Source organism: Simochromis diagramma, unplaced genomic scaffold (assembly GCF_900408965.1).
Source record: "Simochromis diagramma unplaced genomic scaffold, fSimDia1.1 OVJJ01000717.1, whole genome shotgun sequence".
In the NCBI taxonomy this organism is placed as follows: Eukaryota; Metazoa; Chordata; class Actinopteri; order Cichliformes; family Cichlidae; genus Simochromis; species Simochromis diagramma.
The window spans coordinates 1,925,178-1,947,367 of record NW_024387503.1 but is presented as its reverse complement, the minus strand read 5'-3'; the positions used below and the strand labels follow the sequence as shown (position 1 = coordinate 1,947,367).

Here is a 22,190-nt window from a genome sequence, read left to right as displayed (position 1 = left end):
GTGTGTGGGCATGCCATTACCAGCAAATAAAGATTTACTTTATTTCTAAGTTTAAAGATTATTACTTTTGTCCAGGCTGGATGTTCTTTGATGGATTTTCAAGAACCCATGCATACTTTCTGCCCTAATGGGACACCAGCAGCTCTTCAGGAGGTAACAAGGAACACAAATCAGTCCTGTGCATTTTACTTTCAACTGTGCACATGTTAAAAATCCTTCAATTGATCCAAAATGCTGCAATAAGAGTACTGACAGGGACTAGAAAGAGAGAGCATATTTCTCCCACATTGGCCTCTCCTTACTGGCTCCCAGAATCTAATCTAAAATCCTTCTTTTCACATACAAGGGCCCATCTTATCTGAAAGATCTGATAGTACCATGTCACCTTAACAAAGCACTTCACTCTCAGACTGCAGGCTTATTTGTGGATGCTAGGGGTATTTTAAAGTAGAATGGGAGGCAGAGCCTGCAGCTTTCGGGCCCGTCTTCTGTGGAACCAGCTCCCAATTTGGATTCAAACTCTACTTTTACAATTAGGCTTAAAATTGTCCTTTTTGATAAAGCTTTTAGTTAGGGCTGGATCAGGTAACCCTGAATCCTCTCTTAGTTATGCTGCAATAGGCTTAGCCTGCTGGGTACTTCCCATAATGCACAGATGAGTCACGTGTTTCTTCTTCATTCAGCTCTTTTCTCTCCTTGTGTGTTTATACCCCACTACTGAATTGAATCATTACTAATTATTAAACTCTGGCTCTCTTCCACAGCATGTGTTTTTTTCCTGTCTCCCTCCCTTCACCCCAAACCGGTCACAGCACATGGCTGCCTGGTTCTGCTGCAGGTTTCTTCCTGTTAAAAAGGGTTTTTTCCTTCCCACTGTTGCCAAATGCTTGCTCACAGGGGGACATCTGATTGTTGGGGTATTCTCTGTATTACTGTAGGGTCTTTACATTACAAAGCAAATACCTTGAGGTTTCTGCTGTTGTGATTTAGTGCTATACAAATAAAACTGAATTGAATTTGCTAAATTCACCTCCGATATTTGAAGTACGGCATCGTGCGCTTGTGCAAGAATCAGGCAAAATTAGCTCTGTTCAGTAATGTCAGGTTTCTGTGCCTGGTGATAGAGCTCAACATGACATCCTGAGATTGTCCACAGACAATGCTTTATTAGCTTATAGCAGCTGACATGAAGACACACTCAAACTTTGAGCTGAGGTTAAAGGGCCGCAGGTAGAGGTATACCAGGACGTACTCGAAGACTGCATGAATATTAATGAGACAAGTTAACTAGCAGGAAGCGCTTCGTCTTCCCTCCCCGTAGAATTGAAGGCAGACACACTGTGACCCCTGCGACCCCCCCTGCAGCGCGGTCAGAATCGGCCCCGAAGCAACCGGGCCGCTGGTCTGCTGCGTGTTACTACTAGAACAACAACAGCGACAGGACACCGACCACAAAAAAATTAAATTATCACCTCCAGGAACCACATACAAGTGTTCCACCCCGCGTGCTGGAACCAGATGGCAAGTCTACCTGCTTAAGTGTCACCCATGTGTCGTCCCCGGCGCGCAGGCCTCATCTCTGGTTACACCCAGGGTTTAAAAAAAACATCCCCTCCCACTATTATATAGGCTTGTGTGTGTGTGTGTGTGTGTGTGTGTGTGTGTGTGTGTGTGTGTGTGTGTGTGTGTGTGCGTGTGTGTGTGTGTGTGCGTGTGTTGCCAGAGTAGGCGAATTCTCTGTGGGCTCACTTACCTTTCTGGATGGAAAGAGCAAGTCACAGGCTGTTTTACAAGAGGGGAGATAAATCTAACAGGAGTGTCAAGTATCAGGTGTGACAGCAGCCAGCAGCAGACCTCTGCTGGCTGGCCAGACTCTCGTTGCATGGGATGGCTTAGAACACCAAACAATAACTCACACACACTCACTTGGCTGAGGGACAGAAGCCAAACAAGTTCTTTGGCTGCAGGAGAATGGTACAGAGCCATCTCACAGAGACAACGCTGGACTTTTAATTAGCTGAGGAAGGGGAGAAATCTGTTTTACCTCCGAATTTTACAGTTTTACCGATCTACGCAACAAGATTTACAACCTTGTACTCAATTTCACTTTCTGGGTCAAAGAATAGCAACTGTGTTGGATCAGACTATAGTTTAGGATGGTTACAGATGCCCCAAGCACATAACCATTTACCCATCACTGACATTCATACTACAGCAGGTTTGTGTACCATTTTTAAATATTATAGAAGGTGCAATAAATTCAACTGTTATTAGGTACTAAACTACTTTCCACTTTTTTAAAATCATAGAGATATTTTAGCCAAATAGTATTTACTAATTTTAATCTTCCGAGATGAGAAAAATCCCTTAGGTTGCTGTGTGTGATTATAATGTCGCTGTCCTGTGAGAGATATGTCACACATCAAAGACATCAAAGACTTTCTCGTGAAGGATGGAGGTAGGGGAATGCTAATGCAAGTTTTAAGATGTGGTTTGCTTTGGACATCAACCAAATGTGGTTAGGCTAAAAATAAACGCTAATGTTTTCTAATAGGCCATCGCGTCTGCAGATGTAAATGTTAATGTCTTTAATCATTTCAAGAAAAAAAAGAGGGGGGGTTTATTTGTCCAGTCTGCTGTTTTACATGTTAAAAATGTTACTACACAATCTGGCAACCCAAAAAGCTGTCGTTATTTATTATAAATCATTTATAATGCAGTAATTATCATTTCTTCTCGTTTATCAACTGTCCCAAGTGTGTGTGTGTGTGTGTGTGTGTGTGTGTGTGTGTGTGTGTGTGTGTGTGTGTGTGTGTGTGTGTGTGTGTGTGTGTGTGTCATCATTCTGTCTGTAAACACAACAGCTCAAAAGGTTTTGTATAAATTCTGATAAAACATTTTTAGGGGTGTAGAAGGGGATCCATTCAAATTTGACTCACATTCAAAAAGGTCTTGAAGTCTGCAAGTGTGCTGTGTGTTGTCAACATATAGAAAGTACTGTATAAAGATTTAAATATGTCACATTTGACCTCTCAAGTATGTTAAGTATAATAACATGGGTTTCTACATAACAAAAGCCTGCACTTGTTTTTACTGCAGTACAAACCTGACGTATGCTGCACAAACTGCACAAGCTGTCAGACTGTACAATCAAAACTGCTCCCAGCAAACATAGAGGTTTACATCAGCGCTGTAACTTGCACTATTTTATCAACTGATTCACACTATAACCAGGGTTTGCCTCTTAACTTCATTTAATATTGTTTAATTTAATAACGGTACACTACTCTGTTTTTGGTAACCATTGATTATTCTATTCCAATATAAACTGAGCTGCCTTGGTGGAGATTTCCTCTCTCTGAATGCTTCTTGTTAGGAAATGAGTTTTGTTTATGGGGTTAAAAGCTTTAAACATGTGCATATATACAGCAGGATCTCTTTCCACTCTACCAAAAGCTTTCACTGGAACTATTTGTCCCTGCAGAGTGCGACTCCTGCCTTTAAAGTGCGGACATCCTTTGGCTCTTTTGCGTCGTTGCCTCTTGTCTTTCACCAAAATCACATCGCAGGCTGTCAGGGCGTATAAATATAATTGAACTATAGCAGGAAATGAAGTTTCAAAGTTTCCTTGTGGTGTCTTGTTAATACAAGTTGTGATTCTCTCACTTATTTGATAGTTTTCACCCTTCAGGGGCCATAGGGAAGGATTTACAGGGGCCTTCTGTCCTCCCAGCAGTAGGTTGATTAGAGGGGCCGGCTGTGTTTGTTAAGATAATGGGCCCTAGGTGAGTTAATTCACAGGGTACACGTTGCACACTCTGTCACCTCAGGAGTGCCCCGGTGGAAACTGGGGGGGGGGGTTCAGTGGCAGGGGCTAGGAGCACGGTGTCCAGCTCTCTCCAAAATCCCCTCACTCAGCCTCGCTCCGTCTCTTCCAGCTCCACCTGAAAGTGATTACCAGGCCAGCCATGAGCAAACAAGCCCCATATGGAGGGGCTAGAGTGGGGCCGGAGCTGGAGCCTGGGGAGCCCTCCTCCACCTCTTTGGAAAGAAGAGGCCTGAGCAAACACAGCTAATGAAGTCTTAACAAGCAGCCCGGGGTTAGCGCGAGCCCGCTAAATGCCACCGAGGCTCTTGGAATTGTGTCCAGCAGATTGGCTAAATCTGCTCGAAGCTTTCCTTTACAAGATAAAGTTGCATTAGCATATCTCTGTCTCACCATCTCTGAGGTAAGTCCAGGATTTGGCAAGCAGTCGCACTCGATGGGCTCCCTTTCTTCAGCGGCAGCACTTGACACTGACGGACAGAGCGAGGCTTTAAACTGCACGCATTAACTCTGGATCTTGACATGATTGTGGATTTTATTCATTGGTCACAGAGTGTTTTTTCAAGGCTTCGGTGTGGCGGCGGGGAGATTTTCTCACAGCATGCGTTGCAAACAGGACACAAGTGCACTTCCTTCAGAGTAAATCATTATCTCTGTCCACAACGCCCTCTCTCACCCTCATCTATCCTCCCTCTGCTCCCTCCATCATTCTCCCACACTGTGACCAGCACCTTACCCTCACTCCCTTTTTTTTATTACGTGCCCATTTTCTTTTTTTCTTTCTCCAAAGTTTATTATTGGGAAAATATCACACCGTCCATCGTGTGCACAAACGTACACTTGCATACCTCTGCAGAGCTGCCAGCTCAACTCTTGTTTCCTAATCAAAAGCAAACAGCCATTAACAGAGCTCCTTCTTTGTTATCTCACACCGGCGACTCACTTAATCAGTCTGTGTTCTCCTGATGCTCAGCTCACCCAGGCTTGTGTTATCCTTTCAGTGAGTCGAGTCCATGTGTGTGCGTGTATATTTTTTTAAAAGTTGCCTCAAATGATAAAGACCTGGCTCCACTCCAAACACAATAAACTCCAACACCATGACCACCACACACCAGTCCCAGCACACACACACAATGCTGCATTATACTGGGATGGGAAACTGGGAAGATGATGCTTTAAGGGAAAAAAAAAAGAGTGAGACCACACATTCACTTTTTAACACTCAAACTCTTGCTGGAAGTGTGTGTGTGTGACAAAAATGCCAACTCAAAAGCACATCTCCCTTGTTTGTGAGATGGAGATCAAGTTTCGAGCAGATGTGCCGATCACATGTCTAGCCTTGCCTGCCTCTTTGGGGTTTTTTTCTTTTTTAACAGAAGCTGTGCGGTTTTCCATCTTCTAGACAGTCGGTTAGAATGATGCCACGGTTAAATTAAACTGCACATCAGCGGAAGTCACAGGAATGTAAAAAAACAGCTTCCTAAATGTTACAGAGGTCTTCGCCTTGTGGTGCATTTGAGAATAAAGTGTCATCAGATGGGGGATTCCAATGTTTATCTCCTGCAAGAACATCCGGAACCTGCCCTAGCTAGCTTTAAATCCGACATATCTAACATTTAATCTTGATGCTGTCATGTTAAATGTCGATTTTTGTTCATATTTTGCAAATATATTTGGTATTTATTTGGACACAATTTCAGCGCTTGCAGGAGGTTGTGCTCTGACATGAAGGAGCTTCTTCCATTCATGCACTGATGTGTGAGGGAGCATTAAGTTTGCCTACCTTGTATACAGTTGAGCACTCTCCTCTGTGCAGTGCATTTGATTTGATGTGGAGCAAGTCTTTAGAGAAGTAACAGAAACTGTGTGCGGAGAGAGAGAAAAAAGGAAAAAAAAGATTCACTACAATGAGATTAGCGTCACATTACTACAGAGACACCCCCCCCCCCATCCCACCCCCCTTCTCCAGACAGGCTCGACAATCATGTTAACACTGATATGAGGGCTCTGCCACTGTCTCAGCGTGCTCATGCCGCCCGGTCTTTGCCTCGCGCAATTACGCCTCCCGCGGAGCTCTGTGCGAGCCGTTAAACGAAACATTAGCACCTCATTTAAAAAATAAAACAGCTTTTCACAAGGACAGACAGCTCCCTGGGTAGTCTTATCATGCGCAAATTAGCCAATTTACCGAACCGGCCCCTCTCTGGCAGACACAATCATCTGCAGCCAGAGGCATCCTCCCCGCGCCTGGTGTGCGTGTTAACTGTTGTTGTGACGCTATCAAAGCTGGTGTGTTGAAGGAAAGTTACACGACAGTGAACGCTGGAGTGATTTTTGAAATGTGTGTTAACGCTCTTGTTTTGTGCTTGTTGTGGAATTCTTTTGACTTTACTGCGTAGACAGAGTTTGTTTGGAGAGCACTAGCAGCTCTGGGAAGTTCATAAAAATGATAAATAAAGGACACAAGGTGCACAACTGTGTCACGCAGGTGGCTTCATTCATTTTTAAAATATGTCTGTTTGGTCTCAGTGTCCGAGGATCCGCGGCTCTCGGTAACTTCGCGCATCACCGTCCTGAACCCGGAGTCACAAAACAACTGGCGACACTTCTCTGATTATGAGCTATATAAGACTTTAGGTAAGGAAGCTTGAGTGATAGCTGGGAAGCCCCGCCCCTGTCTCTCTGTGATAGGAGCAGGGGCTCCGGGGGTGTGTTCAGCCGGGCTCTCGTATATATCGGCACCGCTTCGTCCACAAGCTGATGTTTTGTATGGGAACCAGGAGAGAGGTGGGACAAGCCGACTGAATGTGGTCGCTGTGTTTTGGAGAAAGAAAGGAGGCCCACGTCCCCCCCGCGTGCAACGATCGGACATTACTTGGGGTTTTTCTTTTCTTTTTTCCTCTTTGGATACTGACAGCAGCTTCCAGAAGAAGAAGCTGGATTCTCCTCTCAGCCATCTTGAGCTCCGCTCTCCGCCCTGTAGGCTCCTTTCTCTCCTCCTCCTGCTCCTCCTCAGCCTAAAGTAAACAAGGCTTGCACATTGCTCGCAACTCCGTGCAAGATCCCGAGAGAAGCGAGATGGGATCGCCGCGCAGCATCTAACCGGGCTGGAGGCGAAAGCAGACGCCTGAGAGGATTTATCGCCGTTTGCGCCAGAGCAGAAAGAGAAGGACGCGACGCGCCGGAGAGATGGACCTGTTTGGGATTTATCTGCTCCTCTCGCTCGTTCTCTTTCCGCGATCCAGCTGCACCACAGCCAAGGAAATCACCTGCCAGGAGATAGCCGTGCCTCTGTGCAAGGGAATCGGCTACAACTACACGTACATGCCCAACCAGTTTAACCACGACACGCAGGACGAGGCGGGACTGGAGGTGCACCAGTTCTGGCCTCTGGTTGAGATCCAGTGCTCGCCGGACCTGAAGTTCTTCCTCTGCAGCATGTACACGCCGATCTGCCTGGAGGACTACAAAAAACCTCTCCCCCCGTGCCGGAGCGTGTGTGAAAGAGCTCGGGCCGGCTGTGCGCCTCTCATGAGGCAGTACGGATTTCCCTGGCCGGACAGGATGAGGTGCGACCTGCTGCCGGTGCAGGGCAACCCAGACACGCTGTGCATGGACTACAACAGAACCGATTCAACTACAGCGTCCCCGGTACTCTCCAAACCCACCAACCACCCAGGTAAGGGTTACAATCCGCCGAAAAATAAGCCCGGCAGACCCGGCACGCCGGGGAAATACAAGCCGCCCGCCGCTCCGTGCGAGCCGGGATGCACATGTTTGGAGCCCATGGTGCCGGTGAACACGGAACGCCACCCGCTGTACAACCGGGTCAAGACGGGGCAGATCACCAACTGCGCCATGCCGTGCCACAATCCCTATTTTACGCACGACGAAAGAGCGTTCACCGCTTTTTGGATCGGACTTTGGTCAGTGCTGTGCTTTGTGTCCACCTTCGCCACCGTGGCTACTTTCCTCATCGACATGGAGCGCTTCAAGTACCCGGAGAGACCCATCATCTTCCTCTCGGCGTGTTACATGTTCGTGTCGGTCGGCTACATCGTCAGGCTAATCGCCGGGCACGAGAAAGTGGCGTGCAACCGGGAGTTCGACGTGGAGCACATCCACTACGAGACGACCGGCCCCGCGCTCTGCACCGTGGTCTTCCTCCTTATTTACTTTTTCGGCATGGCCAGCTCCATTTGGTGGGTCATCCTCTCCCTGACCTGGTTCCTGGCGGCCGGGATGAAGTGGGGCAACGAGGCGATCGCCAGCTACTCTCAGTACTTCCACCTGGCCGCTTGGCTTATCCCCAGCATGAAGTCCATCGCGGTCCTGGCGCTGAGCTCCGTGGATGGAGACTCGGTGGCTGGCATCTGTTACGTGGGGAACCAGAACCTGGACAACCTGCGGGGCTTCGTCCTCGCGCCTTTGGTGATTTATTTATTCATAGGGACGATGTTCCTGCTGGCTGGATTTGTGTCGCTGTTCAGGATCCGCAGCGTCATCAAGCAGGGCGGCACCAAAACTGACAAACTCGAGAAGCTGATGATCAGAATAGGCATCTTCACGGTGCTCTACACGGTGCCCGCCACTATCATAGTGGCCTGTTACTTTTATGAGCAGCACAACAGACAGAGCTGGGAGGTCACGCACAACTGCTTTAACTGTTTATTAGAGCGGGACCGCAGGACTCCGGACTATGCCGTTTTTATGCTGAAATACTTTATGTGCCTTCTAGTGGGCATCACGTCCGGGGTGTGGATCTGGTCTGGGAAAACTTTGGACTCTTGGAGAACTTTCTGCACCAGGTGCTGCTGGGGCAGCAAAGGCACCAGCGGCTCCATGTACAGCGACGTGAGCACCGGACTGACGTGGAGGTCGGGCACAGCCAGCTCTGTGTCTTGCCCCAAGCAGATGCCACTGTCCCAGGTTTGAATTGGAGTGGGTGGGTGGGTTCACTAAAAGCAGCTTATGGGAACTGCTAATTGTTTTGGGAGATAACCCATCACTCCAGGTGTCGAGCAATTTGCATCGTAATGAACTGAGAATTGGTTGAAACAATGTACCTGGCATTCACACAGGTTAAGCCCCACACACGCCCCCTTTCCTGTTTGTATGTATTAGAGGTACAGAATGAGGCTTTTTACACAATGTGGCCATTACCTGCTGGGGGCAGAGGTTTTAGTTTCTAACCAGCTTCACACAAAGAACATTTTTTTTGGGGGGGGGGGATTTTTATTGCTATTTTCTCTACACAGTGCCAGATAACGTTGTATAATCTCCAATCTCGTCAAAGATGGTTTAAATTAAGCCTTAACAGTGCCCAATAGTTTTGTTGTTGTTTTTTTTAAATGGGTCGTTGATTTTGTAATTACAAATGTATTTATATAAAAGTTCTGTAAAAACAACAACGGAGAGAAAACGTGTACATATGTGTATAAAAGAAAAGTTTATAAGATATTGTAAATTTGTATAAAGTGTAGATGTTTCTTTTGTGAAGAAAGCAAATATGACCTTTATTTTGACAATAAAACCATTTGACAAATCTCAATATCTGTGCAGTGCTTTTGAGGATTTCTGTGTGCCAGTCTGTGCAGCCTTATATCTGTTTTTATTTTATTTATTTTTTTGTTTTTCGTGGTTCCTTATGGTCACCATGTTGATGATGGCAGCTTTTGAGAGTCCCGGGTAAAAAGGAAGCCCTTTTAACCATCAGAGACCGGTAATTAGAGGCAGGGGTTGAGTTGGAGCATCTCCATAATTGTTAAAAGTCCTCTTCACATGCCTGCCGAAGCCTGCTTTCTTAATTTGGTAAAAGAGGGAGTGGGTGAATGGGGGGGGGTATAAATGCAGGGAACGGACCCTTTTCATCTGGAGAAACTTTGATCTTTCTTTCTTTTTTTTAACAGCCTAGAATAAAGGTGGTGTGTATTACGAGTGTCTGTCTGATGTGCCAAGGTTCCCCCTAAACGTCCCCATTTGGATGCTTTGATGGACGGCCTACAATTGAAAGAGCATTTTGGGACCCCCTTGCTTTTTTGGGAGGGGTTGTCAGAGCTGAAACCTGCCAGAGCCCCTGCGTCTTGTGTTTGGCTTTTTTTTTTTTTTTTTTGCAGAGGTTTCAATTGAAGCATCTTCTCCCTCAGCTCAAGCTGTGTCAGTGAGTGCAGGGGCCTTGACATGAATGATATTGAAATCTCAATGAAAGCCCCACAGGTGGTCTGTTCACATGATCTCACATCTTAAAGCCCCTTAATCGAGGCTTTTTTTTTCTTCTTCTTCTTCTTTTTTTGCTACAAATGTATCTATCTGGTTTGGTCCCAATTAACCCAATGCGCTGGCATAAGATGATACACTGTAACCCAGCATAGACATGCCTTTGATTTGCTGGTCAATGGTGACAGTAGGCTTTGTAGTGACTGCTTTGTTCCTGCTTTATTCCTCTACACTCACACTGTAAATGCAGCATGGACATGCATCTGCTGGCAGTGTAAGTCAGCTTTGTAAATCCTGCATCACTGCCAGCCTAATGATCCCTGCTCTCAGCGAAGAACAAGATAATAAAGTTTGAAGTTGAAAGTAACTTTTTTCAAGATGGGCAGTGGTCTCTTTACATTGTGGTCATTTTCTACAAAACTGGCATAGCTCTGAGTAGTGTTAATGTTTGTGTGGAGGCATTAACTGTCACATTTGGTGGTATAGTTAAGTTTGAAAAAGTTTATTTCACATGTAAACACAGCGTCCCTCCATCTCACATTTCAGCTTAATGCTCCAAGTCGTTTGTTGTTTTATTTTCATGAATAATCACGGTTGCTTTCAGTCTTTCAGTCTGGTTCTCTGGTGTTTATCTTATCCAAACAGTGCTGAGCTGCAGCTCTCTCAGCCTGCCAGCATCACAGCAATGGACCTGCTCTGCAGCCCCATCTAGTGGTTAAAACAGCACTGCGCAGTTCTACATACAGTATCTGTATTTGTGGTGTCATCGTTTGCTACTCATTTTGGAATAAAGATGAGATGTTTCAACAATTAGTGCTCACAGTCAGATGAAAGAGGTTCATCTTCATCACCAGTGACACATTTGAACATAGATCTGGGTTCCATAAATATCATTATTTCTCAGTTAAATTAATAGCTTATTCCATTTCACAGCTTTTCATGTCATTATGTCATCCAGTTTCACATGTTGATCTGTTTTGTCTGGCTAACATCTTCATTTTTACTTGTAGTTCATCATTTTCAACAGTTCCAGTTATTCAAACATTATCTTGCTATTTCTGCTGTTAGCCAGTAATGTTACTTAACAGTTTGACTGCTAGGCTAGCCATACTTTTAGCATTATTTACAACCATTTACACAGTTTTTTAATGTAAAGTTTTTATTCTTAATTTTAGCAAATTGTGGTATTTCAGCTGTCGATACATCATGTTTAGCTAACAGTTGAATTTGTCCCCACTGTAAGCTAATCATGTCAACTGTTAGCCACATTTAGCGAGTTATAACTTCTTCTTTTACTATCTTTTTGCGACTTTTTTCGCTAGTGGTCTATTTTTCATTTACTTTTAATTAGCTTAGGGTTAGGGTCTGCTGAGTCTTTTTGATATTTGATAATTAATAGTTGTGTTAATCTTTCCACATACCCCTGATAGCTGGTTGTGAGTCACTGCTTAAATGTTTTCAGAGCTAATCAACATTATTAATCCGAGAACCAGACAAGGCTTATCCTAATACTCATGTAAATTACGCACTGCCAAATTATCTATTTATACATAGTTTTTGCAAGCCACTGCATTTTAAATGTTTATTCATCATAACTTAGCAGCTTTAACTGGACTTTTACCAAACAATCTAAGGATTTGGCTTCATTCAGAATGTTAGCTTATCTATTTCAACGGTTAATCATTTCAAACTTCAGCAATTTTAACTACTAGCCATACATTTTGCAAACTGGTCACAATTTGTTATTCATAATTTTATCAAACTATAGTATTTCAGCAGTTGATACATCATGTTTAGCTAAGTTTAATTTGTCCAGCTTAGGATTTCAAACATATTTTGCAAGTTATGACGATTTAATTACTTTCATGTTTCAATTTTTTTCCACAAGTGGGGTACTTACTTTACTTTACTTTTAATGAACCTTTCGCTTGAGTTTTCGTCAGGACCACATGGTTTTAACTTTAATAACTGTAATAGCTGTGCATATTTTTCCACATACACCTCAGCTTCTGTAATCCTTGGCTGGGATTCACAGGTTGAAAGATTTCCAGAGTTAGTTAACCACATATGGTTAAACTGAGAACAAGATAAATTGAATCGTAGTCCTAATCCCTCACTAGCACTTAGCTCTATCTCTTTTACCTGAAACGTCTAAGATACAAGTTAATGTTAGACCATTTTTATTTATACCTCTCCTCTCAAACCTGGTACCATACACCAATATACAACATCCCCACATATTTGCCTTCACAATCCAGCCATCCAGGTGCTTAAGGAAGCAGGTTTTGGCTTGGCTGTTATATACACATTGTTATGTTGTAGCCTGTTTCCTGCACAGAATGTCTTTTAGGTGCATTCATCGTATGGTAAGGTATGGAGGAGGATACAGTGCAGGTCGTGTCTGAGTTAAATGTGTATTTTCAGCTGTTCGAGGCTACCTATTTGTTCTTTTCGGGGCTCTTTATTCTCAGTGCATCCCTGAGCTCCACTGGAGCAGAATGGTAGCAAACTTAAATCTGATAAGAATCAAATCCCTCAAACGGTGAGGAAATCCAATCATTCACTCTCGCTCCCCCTGATTGAATTGTCTTGTTTCCTGATCACTCTCTGCAGCCAGGAGGAACATTCTGACTTGCTGCTTATCAAATATTAATGGCAGCATTTGATGAAAGGCAGACAGAGGAGAGCGGAGGGGTGCTGGGCAGGTCATGCTTTTTAATACCATCGATCCTGCCGGTACACTTGGGTAAAGATTTTATGTTTAATCTCAGCGCAGTGAGAGGACACGCCGCAGCTGTGGACAGCATCTTGTGATCTGTATTGGCTGTTTTCGACAGACAAATCAGCCCAGTATTATCTATTGTTAGATTTACATTAAAAATGTCTTTTCTTAAGCACTAACACATGTGATCCCACTTGGATTTTGTAAATATAAGGCCAGCAACTATTGTTTTTCCTTAAAAAAAATCCTGGTTATATTTGCCAGTGAATGTTGAACAATAGCAATTAAACTCCAGAGTTTCCTTGGGTGTATCCTTCTATGCATAAAGAATAACAGTGACCTCAGGTTTCTGGGACCCGTTAAGATTAATGTTAAAGCTGCTGACCCTCCACCCTGTCCTTCTCTCGCAAACACACAGCAGGAGCAGAACTCTGTGTTCCCCTCAGCGCTTCACATCTTTCATCCCAAGGACCGACGGTTTTTCCAGATACATTCTGGGTACGGGCACAGCAGGGACGAACCTTCATCCCAGCCAAAGGCGCTCAGCACCAGTGATAACTGTAACAAAGATTTAGGGGACACAGTATCTGTCAGTATATATGCTGTGATCAGCAGAAATTCTAGTCATTATGTTCCATATGCTTCAATTTTGTTACTTTTTAATGTAATACCCATCTGTGTACACTTGAGGGAGCCATCAGCTAGGAGTACTCTTTTGTCCTGCTGCTGATACAGTGCAGATTTCTCTTGCTTTGTTTTTTTTACTGTGAGACATTTAACACAAAAGACACAACGGAGCACAAATTAATACTCAAGAAGTGTCTTGAGCAGGTCAAACTGAAAACAACGATAAATTATAAAATGATGCATTTTTATTCTACTTCATAGCTGCTCCACATCAGCCTCTGTTCAGATAAAGTTCGTGTTAATCCTTTTATATTTATTGATGCATTAGTCTGAGTAACCATAAAAGAATAGATCTAAAATACACACACTCTGTGCTTTTGTTTACATTGTATTTCCTGTATTATAATAGAGTCATAGTTGTTTTTTTTGTGTAACTGTGGATTGTCCACTGTACGACCCTGAGGTGGTTCCTCGTAGACAGACTGACTCCACACTGAGGTTTAGGTTTTTATGCACCCTGTCGATGACAGAGCACAGAAAGATGCTCAACCCTGTAAAGCCAAGTGTATCACATACGATACATTAGCTTGTGACTAAGGCTGTAATTCCTCTGAATTTTTCTACTTAAAATGACGTTGTAATTATATTTACCTGCAAATACTTACAGGTAGGTACACTGGAAGTTATAAAGGAAACAAAGAACTCATTATATTGTAAGTACATTTAAATAGTTTGTAAGTAATCTTAAATACTGCATAAACTTCACGTATTGTACAGGAAATAAATAAATACATTGTATGTATATTTAATCAGTGCATAAGTCATTTGAAGTGGTGCCTAAATTCTGCTATTCTGCTGTACTTTTCAAGGCACAGGCCATATTATGAAGAGGATTAACCTATCTTACTGCCAGGTGTCTTTACAGAAAATGTGAAACTTTGTGCACTCTTTTTGAAAGTTGTGTTGAACAGTGATTGTTAAAGTTAGACTTGGCCGCATCATTTATGATGTAAGATGAGGAAATATTGCTCATGTTCACTGCAAAACTACCACAAAACTGCACACTACTTGAAATATCTTCACAGTATTTAAATTTACTTAAAGTATAAATATTTCTTATTACGCATTATTACACTTTATTATTCAAGTGTGCCCACCTTTAAGTATTTGTAGGTAAATTAATTATATTGTAATTTCAAATGAAATATGTTAAAATTCCATTTAATTACAGTTTAATTATGCTCTTGGTCAGTGGCTGTATTATAAAGTGTTACCTTAATTTATCCCAAAAAACATGAATAAGTTGCTTCTTAAATTTTTAGCAATAAATTGAACATGTAGCATCCTTTGCTACAAATGTAGCAAAGGATGTAGCAAAAAAACAAATGCTACAAATTGAACAAACTGTTATTTAATTAATTTTTTTTTTGTCCAAAGGTTCAATAAACACTCCAGTTTTAAACAAATAGTTGGGTTTTATGCGTCATCATGATAGGGGAAATGATAGAACATACACATTTGTTTTTCATCAATTTTTTTTTCAGTTTCTGTTTACTACAGTGCATGTAAGCCATGCTGTTTTCTGTCTTGATCCCTCTTTTCCAACAGCTGAATGTGCGTCAGACAGTTAGCGGGACAGTGAAGCTGCTTTTACTTTGTGTTTGTGTCTCACAGGGAACAGGAGGGCAGTGAGTAAGGTGTTGGGTGTAGTCTCAGCGCACAAAGTGAAGATGAGCTGACCTCCCAAAAACAGGAGCCATCATTGTCTCGCTGGAGACAGAGGGGCAGATTGTTCTGATTGTGTAAAATCTCACGGCTGCCTGGGGACTGGTCTCTTTGTGCTCTGTACTCACAACAGGCGTAAGGCTTTTGTAAGTCAGAGATGCTTTATAATAACAAATATTTGGAAGTGCTACAGTGGACACGCCCAATCAAATGTTCTTAAAGACCTAAACGAAGAACAGTGGGAGGTTTCCAAGCTAAGTTTTTCTCAAGTTCAGATCACCAGTGGAAAAGGAAAAGGGTCCATTTGCAGTCCTGAAATTTTCTTTTAAACTCCAAATAACCACATTGACGAAATGATTAAAAGAGTCATCATGAGAACCAAATGAAACCCATCGAAGGCCTCACTGTGAAACATAACCCACAGACTCACGGCTGTACCTGCGGCAGATTTAACACCAGCATATTTGACTCACTGCTGTGGAACAGAGCATTTCATAATAAACAGTCTGCTAGCAGCGCCTACTGTAAGGAGGAGCTGCAGTACATGCACCCACAGATAGCATGCCAATGCACTTTCCCAGTGTTTCCATTGTGCACTTTATTTCTCCCAGAATCCTCTGCAGGAACTGCTTCCCCCAACCTAAAATTCCTTAAGAGGTCATCAGACAGTCTTTCCAGCCAGCACCAGTATCTGCCACTTTACATGGCTGAAGGCTTATTATTTACACGCTGGTGAAATGTTTGAAATCAAGAAATATTTTTGGGTGATTCCTTTGATTAGCTTTTTATTTTTCGAGACAACAGCAGTAGCAAACGAAAAGAAGAAAAAGCCACTTTCACATTTCAATGTTTCATTGCAGCGGATGTTACTAAATGCTCACAGTAGCACAAAAAGGCACAAAAGGGGACATTATGATAATACACACGTTTCACAGCAAGTCTAATGGTCCAGTGTGGTGTACGGTATATTCAGGCAGGGAGTAGTTTTAGTAGCTACTAGTTTTTTGTCTTTCAAAATAAATATATCTGTAAAACAAGCTATTTTGAGATAATCAGTGAAAACAGAAGTAATTAGTTTTTTCCTTTTCTTTCAGTACAATAACGTGGTTTTATAACTGAAAATGAACAGCATGCCTACAGCTCTGGGAATTCGGGGGAAAAACATGCACGTTTCACGTTTCCAGAGAGCAGCTGATTCAGTTCAAGGCAGCACTTCACATTCGGCGTCACTGGAGGGCAGCAAGACTTCAGAGTACAGTGCTGGTGCAGAGAATACAGCACAGCGGGAAGGAGGAACAATACAGTGCTGAGAAAAGTTTGCTTTCAGCGTCATCACCATTTTAATAGAAAATCAGAACTGCTAATGAACGAGTGCATAAAAATCTAAGAAAAGCTTAAAGCACAAACATGAATTCTCACTTGAAAAAAAAATCCACACTGACTTGATATATTCATTTGATATTATAAAGGTTAAAAAAAAAAGGCAGTAATTGCAATCAATGTTTATGTTACCGTGCATCCGGAAAGTGTTCACAGAGCTTCACTTCTTCCACATTTTGTCATGTCACCTAAAAAGTCTACACACAATTCCCCATAATGACAAAGTAAAAGAAACGTTTGCTTGAAATTCTTGAATATTTATTAAAACTAAAAGAGAAAAACATGACATGTATATAAGGATTGGCAGCCTTTGCTCGATACTTTGTTGAAGCATCTTTGGAAGCAATCACAGCTCCCTTAGGTTGGATGGGGAGCGGTGCACAGTTGTTCTCATAACTCTCCAGAGATGAGAGTTTGGGCTCTGGTTGGGCAGAGTGGTCCCGAAGCCACTCCTGTGTTGTCTTGGCTGTGTGCTTGCAGTTGCTGTCCTGTTTGAAGATTAACCTTCGCCCCAGTCTGAGGTCCAGAGCGCTCAGGAGCAGGTTATCGTCAAGGCAGCATACATCTTTACCTGATTAGTCTCCCAGTTCCTGCTGTCAAAAAACATCCTCACAGCATGATGCTGCCGCCACCTTGCTTCACTGTGGGGTGGCATTGATCGACTGATGTCCAGCTCTTGGTTCAGTCTTTGTTTCATCGCACCATCCTTCAGGTGCCTTTTGGCAAACTGCAGGCAGGCTGTCATGTGCCACACAAGCCTGACTGGTGGAGTGCCGCAGAAATGCTTGTCCAGAGCAATGCTCGAGTGACCATCTGGTTTTTGGACACCTCCCTGACTAAGGCCCTTTTATCCCAATCGCTCAGATGTTGGAACAAATACGGAAAAAGTGAAGCGCTGTGAATACTTTCCAGACACACTATGTAAACACAACATTATAATGTGAAATATTTGAACTGTAGGATTCAGAATGCATCATTTTACATTAAGAGTTAAGAATCCCTTTGATGTTGGTCTGATGAACCCTCCCCTCCCCGTGGTCGCAGTCAGGGTGCGGTACTCTGTAGCTGGGTGAGATATGAGGCTCGGAGCTCTTGTTGTCCTCATCAAAAAAACCACAAGAGGACAAAGATCAAGAGATATCCATTTCCACAAAGGCTGGCCCCTCAGCGACAGCGACACATAATCAAGAGCAACGCAGCTGATTTACTGTAGGAGACTCTTGACCTCCACGTGAATTCACCTGGGGAGTTGAAAAAAAAAGGGTCACATTTCATGTTATCATAATTTCTGTGATTGATATGTGTCGGAGCAGTTTGCTAGTTTCTGGCACACGTTAACCTGAGCTTTGATCAAAGGGAAACCAAAGCTGAGCGCAGATAACCTGAAGGGCAGCACACAGTCCTCCTTTGCAGGGCTCCGCTGTGCTCTATTTCTAGTGTCAGCCCATGTTAAGGTTTATATTCCTTCTAAGCTCTGTGAGGCCCTGAAATAGAGTGACAAGCTGTCTCCATAAATACAGAGCCCCTATGGGAGAACATAATTGCTTTGTGATCTTATATCGGCCTTCACGGTGTCCTTCACTGCTGTGGAGGAATCCTTTTCTGTCGTCTACGTGTGGTAACAGCGACTTAGTGAGATTACTGCCTTTCATTTAGGCCCGACTCTCTTGTTCCAAAAGGTCGCCCAGAGGCTGCTCGTGTCTGCTTTGACCCCGGGGACCCTGACACAGTAAATAAAGTCAGTCAGGTGGGGTGGGGCCTGCCTTTGTTTATAAAAGGGGTAAAAGCATCATGGGGAGAAAGAAAAAAACAAACAACAGGTGAGCTGCCCTCTTTTAGATTGTTTCAGGGATTGGATTTGCTCGAAGACAGTTAGGGCTTGAGTTCACTGTCATTCCTGACTTGCTAAATTCAGAGATTTGCTGAATTCTTGTCAGTTTGCATCACCGGACCAGTGCTGCAAAGGAGATGCGGCTTGATGGTATGATTAAAAAAATCATGGCAAATAAGAGTCTAAGGTGTCCGGTGAATGTAATGCCATTATAGATTCTTCTCAGGGTGACAGGGCAGTCACGTGGTAAAATATCAACCCAAGCAGTTGTTGCTTCATATGGTTCCAACAGTATTAAAGTCAGACCCACTCGGATCTTTTCTCCTGGCCATCGTCGCCTGTCTGCAGCTCTGCGCTGCAGCCAACCTCAACAAGTGTATACTGGCCCACCTTTCTGGTACAGATTGCTGTTGCTGTGGAAATATCTCCCACTGGGGCACATGGCCCCACAGAGGGAAAACCAAGGTCACGTCTGGGTGGGGGTGGAGGTTTGAGTCGGCCCCGTTTGCTAACACGAATAGATCTGGGCGTCCCCATGGGCTCCAAGGGACAGAGAGCCACCTCGCTGCCGGCCCTTTCTGGAGCCTCCTCCTGGGAGACCGAGTCGGCATTGTTACTGTTGGTGGTGCAGCCCATCGGGCCGAGAGAACGAGGAAGAGAGTAGCGCTCCATGGAGGGAGGTTCTTGAGCTAAATCGCGTTTCCCTACTCCACAAGACCCCTTGCTGCCTCTCCTCTTCCGGAAACCCCCCTTTTGCCCGTCTTGTGCTTCCTGCTCTTGGTCGTTGCCCCTGGACGCTCCTCCCGCTGAAAGGAAGCATTGCTCCTCTTCTAGTATTTTCTCAACCAACACCTTCCTCTTGCTCTTCTGTCTCACCAAGCGCTTGACGGTGCAGATAAAATCCAGCACATTCAGGAAAAAGGACAGAGCGGCCACGCCGAGCATAAAGTTGAGCATCACAGTCTTCTCAGTGGGCCTGGAGATGTAGCAGTCCACCTGGGTAGTGCACGGAGCATGCTGGCAAAGAAACCTCCTGGGGATGTAGAAACCAAACAGATAGTAGTGAGCTGCTCCAAAGCCTGCTTCCAGCAGAGTCCTGAACATCAGATGGAGGATGTAGGCTCCACTGAAGGACCGGGCCCACCCTCGCTGCTCTACCGCGAGAGGCAACTTGTTGGACGGCTCCTGTCGGATTCTGAACAGCTGAAAGGCTTTGGTTTGTTTCTGGGAGTTCAGCTCCACCGTGAGGGCGTTGGACACCTTATGGACCACGTAGATGACAAAGAGGATGTAAGGGATGCACACGGTGACAAGCTGCACCAGCCAGAAGCGGAAGAGTGAAACAGGAGAAAACAGATCGTAGCACACGTTGGCGCAGCCAGGCTGGATGGTGTTGCACACAAATCTCTCCTGCTCATCCTGGTAGAGAGGATAACCGGCGAAGAGGAGGATCAGGACACGGAGGAAGATCATCACGACGAGCCACACCTTTCCTGCGGGGAAGAAAAGGAAAACAAATTGATGCGATTATACGATCAGCCTAAAAAAACCCTCATGATCTTTAGTTTAACACCAATATCTAAAGCCATAAATAACAATTTAAAACAAAACTAGAGGCGACTCACCCATTAAAGTGATGCTGTGATTGACAGAGATAAAAAGCACCTCTGAGGCACTTGATCCCGCCATGTCTGTTATGCTCAAGGGCCTCCAAAATTGTCAGGTCCTCCAGTCTCGGACCAAAGGCTAAAATCATTAAGCCAGCACTCCACTTCCTATCCACTTCTTGTCTCTCCTCTAGCCTTTCCACAAAGGATCACGTTGGCTCCCAGGTGGGCAGCATGACACTCCAATTCTCTCACCCAGTCCCTGCGGGTAAAACTGTATCAGATTCATCTGAATCACCCAAGCTTCTGAAAGGCTGAGTGAAGTTAGCACACCACCTTACCTCTTCCTCCGTCCCCTGCAGACAACCGTCTGTCCTCAGACAACAGAAGACAGGCGTGAGCCCCATTGTCGATCTATTCTTAACCCACTCGCAAAAGCTCACCGCTGTCCTGGCATTGCAAAGATATTTTGGTGCTGCTGGTTGTCTTTACAGGAGAAGAACAAGCCTCCCGGCTTACTCATGCTAAACTACTGTATTAGGTTCTTCACCACAATGGTAGGCATGCTCGAACAGGCCGCTCCATAAAAATATAAGAAGCTACTGAGGCATTTTACAATGACAAATAAAGATAACGTGCAGATATGCAGACAGTGGATTTGCTCTCGTGAAACATAAGGAGGTTGTAAACTGCATTTTCCCACAGCTGATAGCAGTTTATGGCTGTTAAGGATTTACTGGAAGCTCGCATAATACGGCTAGGAAATACAGCCATGTTTAATCATTTGTCTTAAAGACAGCACAGGTGTATGTATGCTATATATGTATATACACACATATATATGTATATAGACCATGAGAGAGAGAGACTGACTCTCTCCTGTACAGAGCACAGATTTCCCATGACGTTAGTTTGCTGAGGGCACACATGGGTAAAGACAGTTGGCTTGGCTCATAATTACTACAGATCAGTGATCATTAGCACGTCCATGCTTGCCCACACACACAAAGAATCCCACTCAGAAGTCTGTTATGACTGATTTTATTTTGCCCGTGATGACCTTTTCAAGACAGCATAAGAAATTTGTGCAGCTGCTCCGGTTGAGTTCAAAGCAACAGCTAACGGCACAGTTTTAGCAGTAAAAGAGCCTCAACTGCTACCCTCTCTCTCCCTCCCAGAGGAGTGGCGTGGACCACAATCTGTATCTGATTTAAAGTAGAATGTGGCATCCACTCTGATTGGTTTCTATAAAAGGGGTAACCCTTTAGAACAGGGGTAGGCAACTCCAGGCCTCGAGTGGCGGCATGCTCACTCACGTGATATCTAAAACCTGCAGGACACCGGCACTCGAGGCCTGGAGTTGCCTACCCCTGCTTTAGAAGAAAGAATGACAAGCAAAACATTTTTAAAGTCATTTCATAGTTTGATTTAAAAAAAAAAAAAAAAAAAAGCTAACGCTTTTCACATCAAACTCTCAAACTCACTACATTAAAATATGAGGCCATAATGGCAATATATCCCCAGGAAAGCTTTCCATCCTCCCCATTAGACTGTGGCTTTGGTAGATGCATTTTCCATTCAAGCCAACAATCGTTTTCGTTTCAAACTTGGCTGCTCCTCACTTATCCAATTACTTGGAAAAGTTCCCACCTAAATAATTACCTGAACATCCACCTGATCCACAGCCGTCTCCCATCTCCTAGGAAATGATGCATGAGACGTTTGTGTTTGCTTCCAATGAACACGAGTGACAAACTTTCCAAAAGATTATAAAAAGGCTTGGAAAGCAGTGCAGGATATAGCATTGGATATGAACGTACAGGGTGAGAAATTTCTAATTAGATAAAACACGTAATGCTTGTCCTGCGGGATCAGTTTCTTCATCTTAAAGCTGTTTTTATATTGATAAAAAGATCAAATGCCATTGTGAAACGTTTAAGTAGCGATGAACCCTACTGAGAATTCTTTCAGCACCTTTAATGATATTGTCTAATGATGTCACTCCTCATTGCAGATCAGAGCAAATTTTACGTCTCCATTTCGGACAAAGTTTAGCTTTTCTGACTCTTCATTCAAAGTATTTGACCAAACTTTAATCCAAATGATCTGAAATGTGTGAGCAGTTTGCAAAAAGGCAGCAGAGACACCAGGAAGAACACTGCAAGCTCCAGAAACACCCCTGCTAGGTCTGAGGTGGATCAGATGAACAGGAGTCGAGATAGCAGAGGAAAAGGCAAACAGATGGACGTACAGAGG

At 43.9% G+C, this 22,190-nt stretch overlaps 2 protein-coding genes across 2 annotated transcripts; one reads left to right on the top strand and one right to left on the bottom strand.

The window, feature by feature from the left end:
* Positions 1-6,576: 6,576 nt before the first annotated feature.
* Positions 6,577-11,766, top strand: fzd8a (frizzled class receptor 8a). Its single transcript, XM_040018805.1, has one exon. The coding sequence runs from the start codon at positions 7,016-7,018 to the stop codon at positions 8,759-8,761; it is 1,746 nt and encodes a 581-aa protein (XP_039874739.1). The 5' UTR covers positions 6,577-7,015; the 3' UTR covers positions 8,762-11,766.
* Positions 11,767-18,627: 6,861 nt separating this feature from the next.
* On the bottom strand, positions 18,628-20,446 carry LOC120725737 (gap junction delta-4 protein). Its single transcript, XM_040018751.1, has 2 exons — positions 19,953-20,446; positions 18,628-19,820 (listed from the first exon to the last, which is right to left on the bottom strand). Exons 1-2 carry the CDS (start codon positions 20,014-20,016, stop codon positions 18,628-18,630), a joined length of 1,257 nt encoding a protein of 418 aa, XP_039874685.1. The 5' UTR covers positions 20,017-20,446.
* Between the last annotated feature and the right edge of the window lie 1,744 nt (positions 20,447-22,190).

Bases quoted from the DNA above. Each gene is read 5' to 3' on its own strand.
- fzd8a (XM_040018805.1), top strand. From the start codon at position 7,016: ATGGACCTGTTTGGGATTTATCTGCTCCTCTCGCTCGTTCTCTTTCCG.
- LOC120725737 (XM_040018751.1), bottom strand. From the start codon at position 20,016: ATGGCGGGATCAAGTGCCTCAGAGGTGCTTTTTATCTCTGTCAATCAC. The intron at 19,821-19,952 runs GTGAGTCGCCTC...TCTTCCCCGCAG, and splicing joins TCACAGCATCACTTTAATGG to GAAAGGTGTGGCTCGTCGTG.